At 42.7% G+C, this 11,859-nt stretch overlaps 1 protein-coding gene across 1 annotated transcript; it reads left to right on the forward strand.

The window, feature by feature from the left end:
* Positions 1-1,511: 1,511 nt before the first annotated feature.
* LOC117733459 (CD9 antigen-like) lies at positions 1,512-10,249 on the forward strand. The gene is made up of 8 exons (XM_034537121.1): positions 1,512-1,659; positions 6,729-6,831; positions 9,189-9,286; positions 9,411-9,485; positions 9,574-9,657; positions 9,770-9,826; positions 9,969-10,052; positions 10,148-10,249. Exons 1-8 carry the CDS (start codon positions 1,591-1,593, stop codon positions 10,211-10,213), a joined length of 636 nt encoding a protein of 211 aa, XP_034393012.1. The 5' UTR covers positions 1,512-1,590; the 3' UTR covers positions 10,214-10,249.
* The last annotated feature ends 1,610 nt before the right edge of the window (positions 10,250-11,859 follow it).

Here is an 11,859-nt window from a genome sequence, read left to right on the forward strand (position 1 = left end):
AGAACCACTAAGCAACTGACCCGCCGACGGCCAACAACAACAACAACAACAACCAACACCCAGGCGGAAAAGATATATACTTTAATGTATTTAAAATATATTGAAAATGTCAAAGAAGTGTAGTTTTTGCAAATATATAAAACGTATACTAAAGTCACGCTTTCACCTATTTTAAAAAGTATACTTTTAACACACTTTAAAATAATTGTACTGTAGTATACGTTCAAGAAATATATTATAAGAAAAATATACTTTAAGTGTAAGTTCTGTGCAATTACTTAAATGTACTTCTTTGAACTTTGTTTTCTAACATATTTGTTGTATATTTCAAATAAGCACTGCTCTGTTTCACGTGCAAAAAACTAAACCTCATCTGTTTTCTCTGTCCTGCACAATTCACTGCACACACTTTGTGGTTCTGAGAGTCTTAGACCGCTCGGTTCTTGTGTGTGAAAAGATCCACTAGTTGATGATTATTCACGTAAATGCATCATCTCAGCGTATAGCCCGTCTCTCTGTCGCGTCACTCCTGTGTCGTGGCATTAACTTGGCCGGCCCTGTTATTCCTCTCTAACAGGGGTATTCGACTCAAATTCAGCGAGGTCCACTTAGATAGAATTTCCTCATCCAAAGGTCCGGAACATCACAGTAAATATGTATATTGAACATGGTGTTGCTGCTGCTGAATTGCAAGCCATTCATCAAATAGGCGGGTTTTCATCTTCATATGTCCAGGATGAAAGCTTTATTATTATCCTGATATGTCTTAATCTAATATGCAGGTGAAAAATAGCCCACTATATCACAGTGAAAGAGATGACTGACACATATCTCACGGTGTACTCTCTTAGCTGATGGGTAAAGGTGGATTGATACAGGGCTGAATTCCTGACAGTCACTGTTTCTAGTTGAGGGAATAAATCACAAACTTGAACTACTTCTTTATCGGTGGCATACCTGTATTGAAGGTGTGTACGGACAATGGGTGCATGTGCTTCTGAAACTAATTATGATGGGAATATGCTGCTCACGAAACAACTAATAGTCCTTTACACTTATTATGGGAGTAAGAAAACAACACACACTCCCTCATTAGTGGGTTCAACACACACACACGTTTTAAAAATATTAGCACAGTGATTGTCGAAGTGTTTCCGATTACATGCTTGTTTTCTCATTGAGTCGCTAAATGTAATTCAAATAGGCTACAAAAACGACACGATGAACACAAAGTAAATATCACTTTATAGGTAAATGGTGTTTTTTTGTTGTTGCAGGGCAACACTTGGCAACATTTGCCAAGTCCCCATCGTGTAGTCTCGGTACCCCCTTCAGCCCCCCTCTGCATTGTTGAAAGGGGCGGTCTGGAAAGAGTCTGAGTGTGTGCGCGTGTGCGTGCGTGAGTGTGTGCGTGTGCGTGTGTGTGTGTGTGTGTGTGTGTGAGAGAGAGAGAGACAGAGAGAGAGGGGGGGGGGCACTTCTCGACACACAAGTGTTGTGACCGGGGTGGACCGTTATTGTGCGCGGAGCCAACGCAACCGTCAGATCATTTTGCGGGAATAACGGCACAAAAAAAAACATCCAGCCGAAATGTCGAAGGTGGAAGGAGGGATGAAATGTGTCAAATATCTTTTGTTCGTGTTCAACTTCATCTTCTGGGTAAGTGCGTGTGTGGCTCCGGAGATGCGAGGCGTGAACACGGAGCAAGTGCAGCAGTGCAGACTATATGCTCACTCTAGTCTGCACAGCTGACGTTCACGCGCACGTGTTATTTCAGTGACTGTGTCTAGATTGTTTTCAGTGTTTGCTTTCATCCTCTTGTGTGCTTTATTTCGTTGCTGTCCGTCCCGGCGTGGTGCGGAAACGGTGACAGACTGAGGCTTTTAGTTTCTGCTCACCGGCTTCAAATCAGATTTTCCACAGGGGAAAGAAGAAAAAAAAACGCCCTTATTTCCCCGGCGAAGTGTGTTTTTGAAAGGAAGACTGAATGAAAAGGCTGAGAGATTGAGAGAAAGCATGGAAAACAAACTCCCTGAACAACATTAACAAAGAGCTGAAGAGATGATTGATAAAGTTATGTTACAACCACACTGGAGCACAATATCCACTGTGTTCTTTAGAAATCAGCACTTGGACACTCAGAAGGAGGCACAAGAGAGTCACTTTACTCAAGACAACTGTCAGGTGGATGTGAAAGGTGTGTGTCCTGCACATGTCCCTTCATAAAACCCATGCAATCTGTGTTAAGTCCATTGAGTGCATACTATAAATGAACATACCACTGTTCTCACTCCACAGAGGGAATGCTCCTATGTGTGTGTGTGTGTGTGTGTGTGAGAGAGAGAGAGATTTTCCAACAAGCATCTGTGGAGTGGATCAGGCACTGAGTGCAGTGTGAATGGATCCATTGTGACAGCAGGACAATAGCATAACTTCTGTGTGCTGCTCCTGCCTGGCTGAGCATCAGGCCTGCCGGAGCCTTTATTGCACCGGTCCAATCATTAAGTTATTCTGTCTCCTCTTACCACTATGGCTGTTGCCGAAATCTAATTGTTTTCAGTACATCTGACTGAATGTGGGCACTTGCAGAGAGACAGAGAGGTGAATATGAGAGATGACAGACAGGTGGAAAAAGAAGATGAATGAATGACTGCCTGACAGACATGTTCATGAAAAACAGAGAAAGGAAGACAGAAAATGTGATAGGAGAGAAAAGGGTCATTGGGAGATTGAGAGGGATATTAATGTGCGTGCGTGTGCGCGATCACATGGCAAAAGCGGGACAGCTGACCCAGATAAAGATAGAAAGTCAGATGTGTGTGTGTGTGTGTGTGTGTGTGTGTTACGTGACACACAGGACCATAGAAACACCAATACGTGCACATGTTGGTGCTGACTGCCTAACCCTAACCCTAACCTAACACTTTTTATGCTGTGAATGAACTGTGATCACTCACAATCACTGCATCCCAAACCCCCCTCTGTTGATGGTGGAGTGAGAGATGATGAGAAGAGTGTGTGTGGAGGAGGGGCAGATATGTTTCTCTTCAAACGCCCCCCCCCCAACACGTACAAAGTGGCTATGTGTTTATGAATCTCGCTGACTCCATGTCACAGCATAGTGAGATTCCTGCAGGGCTCCAATACTAAACCGTCAATGTAATGCAGGCCTCTTGTATAAGTTACGCTGATAGCTTCAAATACCAGAGCTTACAACAGAACATTAATACCTTGCTGGCTTGTCTGGCCTGTGTTTGTGTGCTGTAGTTCAGTGCCCTATTTAGTCAAAACGCCTGGGAGGTTAACAGTGAGAGGCAAGCGCTACTTACTGGTGATGTTGTGTTCTTCCTACAACAACCGATATGACGCAGTTTGGGACTGAGCCCTAATATCTGTATGAACATTTAATTATTTTATCCAAGTTAAAAGGTTATTGTTCATGTCTTGGACTTGCCCAAATCAAACAAAGTAATTTGAGATCTTGATTTTAATCAATTAAGTGAGATTAGATCGTTTGACAAAAGGATTACAAGATGGATTTCTCTATTGTAAGAAATAATTTCACTTCCAAAATTGACACACAGTGTCGATACTTATTGTGAAGAGGCGGCTAACATTTTGAACATTTCTGGTAAAATGCACTGACTTCAAAATCCGTATTGACAGTAGATATTGCCCCAACATTCAGCCCGACAAACTGTCACGGCTTCAGCGATGATATTTTAATACAACCACAAAAAGCTTGACAGACTAAGGGTCCAAATGTCAGGCAGGAACAGCTGGCAAAAAACAAAACGGGTAACACAAGGCTCCAAACGAAGAGGATCTGACATGAGACAATGGGAGCAGAGAGACTAAATACACAAGGAAAGCAGGCGTGACAACAAGAAACGGGTCACAGCGAGGCTGACGAGGAACAGGTGAAACCCAACAGGCCGGGGCAGACAAAAACAGGAAATGAACTCAAATCAAAACCTTAGGACCACGACACACAAACACACCAGTCTGTGTTGTGAAGGTTGCTGTGTGCCACCACACTCCCCCACCCTCGCCCCGTGGCAGAGTACAATAGGATTTAATCCACCCATAATGATCCCCTCCTATTTACACTTTCCACCATTTTTAATGTGTGCTTACATATGTTTTCCCAAACATATGCCAGACAGAAGACTATATTTGACTTCGCTTAATCACTCACCAATTACTGCTGGGTTTGAAGTAGTCCACAGATGTTTTGCTTTTGTATACTGCTGTTTGATATAATTGTTTTCCTGAAAATAAGGTCTAACCTAGAAAGTGGACAATGTCTCAGACTGTCTCTGACTAAGACCACCACCCCTGTTCCATGGAAAGTCCCCTCACAAAAACACAATTTAATTGCACCGTTAAAAAGTAGGCCTTGTTCCTGTAAAATAACCTCAATAAAGCTACGACAGTGAGATGTGTATCTACAAAGGTGTCATGGGATAGACAGGGTAAGTCTGCTATTCTCTGCATTTTAGATATGTAGGCTATACAGGGCCTGTATAGGCCACAGGAGGGAGTTCCAACTTTGTCTCTCAATACGATGCTTCTGTCTTCTGTGTCCACAGGCAAAGAAAAAAGATAATGGGTCGTCTAACGACTTGCACTCTCTTTTCCTTTCCCTCTTCCCCTCTTTCACCGTGTCTATCTGTTTCCCTCATTGGGCGCCAAAACATATAGTTACAGGGAGACAGTGGCTCTTTGTCCTCTGGGTGATGAGGGAGGGGGGCAGATTAGGTGGGGTAGAGGAGGGGGGTACGTGGAGATAAATCAGGGGGCGGGGTGGTAGATTTGAGAGGCAGAGGGGCCGAGACAAGGGAGGGGAGGGGTGTGTCTGGTGTCAGACGGGGTAATGATGGCAGACTAAGTGGTGGGGGGTAAAGCAAGGGGTATGTAAGCAGTGAGGGGGTTAATGGGACCTTTGGGATCACTGAGTGCCACAGTTGAGAATGTACTTAAGATGTCTTTTACTAAAATGAGACCTTTCAGTGTGGTATGGATTCAATGCATCTGGTTTTGATAGCAATAATGAGGTTTGGCTGAGCGCTTTGCTGTGAAACAACCATCTGCTCCTCCGACACCAATAACACGACTTAGCTCGGGACAACTGCAACACTTATATCCACACAATTCAGTGGGCAATAGTCCTCACCTCACACCTCCAACAACGCTGTCGCACCGTCAGGTGCTCCGACAAATACCTGGGTTAAAAAGATGCAGAGCCCCTTGCCGCACTAATCCTGCAAGGTTCAGTAAGTCTATACATCTGCAGCCTTCACTTTAATGTGCTTTATCACTTTGGACTTAATCCTGAAGCCCCAAAGCTCAGCTGTCCCATGAATCACCACGCATGACACTAAATCTTTAGCTTGGGAGGAATCCTGCTTCACAACACCTGTCTTATTGCGATGCTTTACAACTGAGCCACTTACTTTACTTCAGACCAACACTACAACAGAACAACACTGGACCTGGATGGGAGGAGTGTAGAAAGTGAGGACGAGAAGATAAAGACTGAAACAAGATAAATTGTGCAGATCTTTTAAGTGGATTTGAGTGGACAGACGAGGAATAGTTTGTTTTGGTCTGAACTCAGCGATGGGGTTTGTTTCTCTAAATAAATTAACTTAATGGAGCCAGAGGACACAGACAAAATCTCCACAAATTCTGATATCTAGGACACAGAGGGACCATGTGACAAGCGCTCCTTAATACTCTCCATTTAGACAAATCATTGTATTTCTCTGCATACACACACACACAGACACACCGTTGTTTTGAAGCTCAGCTCGGAAGGTTTTTGGAGTCCATAATCCTCAGGGGGCATGGGCTCAGTGATCATGAAACCTCTCAGTATTGATCCAACAGTCTCTGCCCTTGAGAGCATCTCAGATCTCACAAAAAACAAAGCGTTCTTCCACTTAGAGAATAAAAGTTGTTGGTTGCAGTGTGTTTGCAAGAGCATTGCAGGGAGTGTGATTAAGTTCAATGTCTGCTGATGGGGGTTTAGATGAAGGAAACTATGAGCAACATGGAGCCACATTTCCAAACAAGCATTAGAGCCTGTTGAAGCTCAAGGTGCTGCCCGCAGCCATGCGGGTCATTTCCTCCCTGCTGGGACGCCAAAAACCACTTGGGTTTTTTTCAGAGATACATAAGTTACATTTCTATGGGATCTAGAACACGTAGATGATTTACCCATGATAATGACAAATATTCAATGCTGTTGGTTTGCTTATTTAGCCTAATTGTATCCAAACAGCTCTTGCAGAGATTATAGTTATGTTGCTGAAGTGCAGAGGGTGGAGTGGAAACTCCACCGCACCATTTGCTTTATGTGGAAAATCCCATTGAGGGAGAGCAAAAGAACAAGCCCTTAGAAGGCCTGAAAATCGTGGACTTCTACTCTTGTTCGTTGATTGAAGAGTGTTGCACGTGATGAATGCTGAAACCAAGAACATGTATTTTCTACTTTACTGACTGTAATGAGGACCGTCCGCAACCCTGGGACATGTCAATGATTATTACATCTATAGTTGGTATTTATTATGATTCAGTTACAGTTAAAGCCTGCAGTATTGACAGCGCATGACTGTGGGCTACTTGTGTCCAGAGGTCATATATTTGTTGTTCTATGCATTTTGTCTGAAATAAGTGGTGATTATGTAGCTTATTACAAGTCCTTCTCTCTTCTCTCTCTACAGTTGATGGGATCCTTTGTTCTGGCGGTGGGACTGTGGCTGCGCTTTGATCCAGAAACTGTGTCTCTTCTCAATGGGGACAAGGCTCCAGACACTTTCTTCATTGGTGAGTACCATAACGATGTACACACAGTGTAAGTACCGTTGTTGCTACTAATTATAGATTACTTACTTTTTAATGTTGCTCAGAAACCACTCTAAATGGATCAAGGAAAGTTCAGTTGTTTCACTTTAAAGTATCAGCAGTTAGACTTTTATGTTGTTATTAGACACACATTCTTACCATAAAAGGTATTAAAATGTCATTCTCAGTCTGGAAAGGGGCTTTAAATATGTTTGGTCACACATTTCAATGCAACTCCCTTGCCTGTGAGTGAAGGTCTGTTTAGGTATTCCCTCCACAGGCATCCATGCACATCACATACACACAAATCCACATTTCACAAGTACATATAACAGCCCACACACGCACAGAAATTGTGTTGAAGGGTAAAGTACTGAGTGCCACTACGCAAGTCAGGCAATATTATGGTGTGTGGGAATGTGAAAGTGTTGTGAGTGTCATAGTTTGATGGGTGTCTCCCCAGGTTTTGCACCATGCTCTCATGCTTTCTTTTTATTATTAGGCATATGTCTGCTTCTTCCGAGCTGGAGATGAGTGTGACTAACAGTAAAGGACTGTTGTACATAGAGCTTAAATGCATGAGAGAAACCACAGGGCTGCTAACCACCTTTCAATCAGTCACTCTGCCGAGATGGAAAGAGACGGAGGAGGAGGAGACACTGAGTGTTGGGACAGTTTAAAGAGCATTTGGAAGAAGTAAATCATAGAAACAGATGGGGATCCATGGCAAAGATGTGAAGGAAAAACAAGATGGGACGTCAATTGAAATGACAAAGCAAGAGGAAGCAAAAGAGATGTTTAGATCTCCTGTGCAGGACTATCCTACACATCCTCTCTCTGATCACAGCAATCAGTGTGATACTTCTGATAAATCAGTTATTCTAACAATCTCCAATCTAAACCATCTCTTCCTGATGTGTATTTTCTTTTCGGAAGCCAGTTAAGAAGTGATACGGTTATGTAATGTTGGTGAGAGTTACTGTCTTACAAAGGCCTATAATACCTTCAAGGTATTTCCTTTCCTTTTTCTGTGTTTGCATGAGAACTAAGACTCAGGTGTGTATGTGGTTGGACTTGATGGGTGGCTTCTTGAAGTCAGGTGCTCTGAGGGTATAGAGCTGCACATGGCTTTGACAGTGAGTGCGCTGTCTCCGCAGACACAGCTGAGAGCGCTCAACAGTTTCTATGCCCCGTTCCCATGGCGTCAAGCCCACACAAAAGTCTTTTGACTTACGATGACGCATTAAAAGAACATGACAAACAACTTCAGACTGAGCGCTTAAGGGAAAACTAAGTGGAGAAACGGTGTCTCGTACAGTTTGTGACCACATCCCTTGTCACCAGCTGCGATAAGTTAAAGCTGATCAGCAGGCTAATTGATCGTTAGACACCTTTTTAAAGATGGAGCCAGGGATTGAGAAAGATGGTTGATATTTGAACTCCAAACCCAAAGAAAGTCCTCCCGACCACATCACCCTGTCATGTGCACAGCCACAGACAACCCTGTTGCTGATTGGCTCGGTCCAAGACACTTTGTCTGTCTCCCATTTTCAGTGCTGTGTCTGAACACAGGATTGTTTTTCAGTGCACACACAGAACACTCATACTATGTCATACATTTGAACAAAACGAGTATTGGATGAAAATCGCTGACTGCGACTTTAAGGCGTCAACTAAACTCTCCTTCCTAACAAACAAAATTATTGACGCACCCATCTCAATTATTGTGACACATCAAGTCTTTTTGTTGACACATCAGGTCTTCCTCTCCTTTTTCCACCTAAACTGGTATCACCGAGGGGCTGACGCGTCCTTTCTCACCCCATCCTCTGCAGAGCGGTCGCCTGGCAACAGACCCCACCTGTATAAGTGCATAAATAACCAATCTGTTTCCCAGTGAGTGGGTTAATGGGAGATCAGGGTCCCACATAAAGTTCCCCCTAAATAAGGCTGTTGGCAATAAGGCTATTTACAAGGCATGTCAAATGAGGACACAATTTTAAAAAAGAAAAGAATTGAGGCATTAACCACAGAAATAGCACCGTTTTAAATGTGAATACCACCTTCGGTGATATTGACTGTTTCAACTTGCATTTATAGATATATGCTGCCCCCTGCTGGTGCTTCTGTAGATTATAATTTCAAGATGCACTACGGGGAAAGCTGAGCATGTTAACAGATGTTGAGGGAAATCAAACATAATTTTTACCAAACCGTTTTAAGCTGGAATATCTCAATGATGTTGATAAATAGTTCATCAAATAAAAAAGTATTCTGATGATTATTTACCTCATGAAATGTTCCCTGCATTTCTGTTTATCATTGCATCATTCCTCCAGGTGTCTATATCCTGATAAGTGCTGGCAGTATGGTGATGTTGGTCGGCTTCTTTGGCTGTTGTGGAGCTGTTCGGGAATCTCAATGCCTGCTAGGTTCAGTGAGTACAAATGCATACATACCAAGAGCAACATCTGAACTGAAATTCTTTTGTCTGAGTTGTATTTAATTATTTTTAAAAATAATTTATTGTCTCTCTTTATTGTTTCTGTGGCTTTCTTCAGTTCTTTGCCTGTCTGTTGATCATCTTTGGTGCGGAGGTGGCAGCAGGGGTGTTTGGATTCTTAAACAAAGACAAGGTACGTTTAACATTTGGTCGCTTGAGTAGTGAATTGAGTTTAATGAATCCTAATGGCACCACATCATTCACTGTCTACTTCCTCACAGATTATCAAAGATGTTCAGACCTTCTACACAACAACCTACAATGAAAACAACAACAGCACATTAATCATCTCGTACCAGAAAGTAGTAAGTATAACATTTAAATATTTAGAGTAACACAATGTTCTTAATCCATACAAAATGCATTATAAAAACGTTTTGCTTCTACATCATATCATGTGTTTCTTCCCACTTTCAGCTGAACTGTTGTGGGACCACAGAACGCCCCTGCCCTGATCCCCCAACAGATGCTAAGGTGAGATTTGACGCCGGCTCCAAATTCAGGGAGGAAATAAAAATCTGCCCCTCTAATGAATGAGTCATGGTGTCGTATAAATCATCCTAAAATCATCACTACAACTCGACGCTGCTTGATTTCTCTTATCTTGGGTCTGCAGGACTGTAAGACAAGCATCAAAGAGTTCTTCAACAGTAAACTCTACATCATTGGATACGTGGGCATCGGCATCGCTGGAGTCATGGTGAGTCAGCATCGGAGAAGCCTTGAAAACACATGCAGATACATACACATTGTGAGCAAGAATGGTTTTGGACAAAATCAGTTCCCTCTCAACAGATCATTGGGATGATCTTCAGTATGGTGCTCTGTTGTGCCATTCGCAACACCAGGGAGGTCATCTAAGCTGGACCCTTGACCTCTACCTCTTCTGTACCCAGCCCCAAAAGACTGTACATCTTTCAGATGAAATGTCAACCATATTCCGTCATCCTTCCCGAGACCCAGGAAATAGATCATGTTCAAAAATATCCTTTCCACTATGGTGCTCAAACCAGCTGTCCTGGCCTGATTTTCCACTATTTTCTCTTTCTTTATTATTTGCACTCACGAGAAAAGTAGCACCCTCTACCTTCCATAACATCCTGATAAGACTAAAACAACACGATCAGTGTGATTTCTGATGTTGACCTGACAATCTGTCAAATAGTTTTCCTCCTCGTGGCCATTTGGTCACCATTATAAATTTCCACCCACATACTGTTGCAGTAGTGTCAATGCTTTTTCACACAGCCTTGCCACTGACCCCTCGACTGTGGGAAACCTTAGCCCCGAGAGAGCAAACCCAAGAGGTGAAAGCAATGTTGTGTTACATGAGATCACAGCCTTAAAAAAAGGTTGGCTGGAATCTCGGAGGGAATCCTGATTGGTGCAATCAGAGTGGGACGTCAAGAGGGAATGGCCAGTGAATGCATCCATCGTGCAGCCCCAGAGCTCTTAAACTCACGCACAGTATACACTCTGTGTGAACTTAACAATCAACAGAGATTTGTCTCTACAGGAAAGATCTGCAGTTATTTTAAAGGAACAGTTCAACGTCTTGGAAAATACGCATATTCACTTTGTTGTCGAGAGTTAGTTGAGGAGATTGAAGCCAGCAGTCGGTTGGTTGAGTTTAGCTGTATCTCATATTTACTTTAAAGAAATGAGAGTGGAATTGATCTTCTCATCTCACTCTTGGCTAGAATGTAAATAAGTATATTTCCTCACTATTAGGCCATTTACAACAAATCCTGCATACTTTATATAGTTCAAACAATGCAGGTATGTGGTGGATTACAAGACTCAAAAGCTGCCTGCAAGATTTAAAGCGCACCCCAGCTGAACTAAAAAAAACACATTTTCTTTTTCTGGCCCTGAAGAAAATGCTCCTCGCATATAAATAAATGCTCTCTTACATAAGAGAGTATCCCTGAGTCTCTGTTGACTGTATCAAGATCATGTGGATGTTAACTGACAAAAGGCAGTCGGGCTGTGAAATTGGGTTATTCAAACCTGTAGGATCTCTCCTCACCTCCATCTTCTTTCCCCTCTGTGCCTTAAAAGTACACCACCCACAACAAAACAAAACAAGAACTGAAAAATGTATTCCGCTCATCTCTTCAAACTCAGCAGATAAGAGCTTTGGAAAGACATGCCCGACCTCCAATAACTTCCATTCATAGGTTCACTCAGGCGCCTGTTAATTCTGTAGGACTGGTGTGTAAATATATGTGACTTTCCTTGTACGTTATTTGTGGATGATGTGATAGTCCCTATTTAACAAGCTGTGTGTAGATAGAAGCTTGCAGTAGTTGTATAATGTTCATGTAGTCGTGACAGTGTTTGCAATAGTCAAAGCAAATCCACACAACTCGCAGCTTCTTCATGTGCCTTTCTTTGATAACGAGCTATCTGAACAACGGGCTGTCAGAACGTAGTAAAGTGTGTAGCTAAAATGTACATATGTTTGTAGAATTGGACTGCAAGTAATTGTCACACACAATCGACTT

The sequence above is a fragment of the Cyclopterus lumpus genome, chromosome 7 (assembly GCF_009769545.1).
Source record: "Cyclopterus lumpus isolate fCycLum1 chromosome 7, fCycLum1.pri, whole genome shotgun sequence".
Taxonomy (NCBI): domain Eukaryota; kingdom Metazoa; phylum Chordata; class Actinopteri; order Perciformes; family Cyclopteridae; genus Cyclopterus; species Cyclopterus lumpus.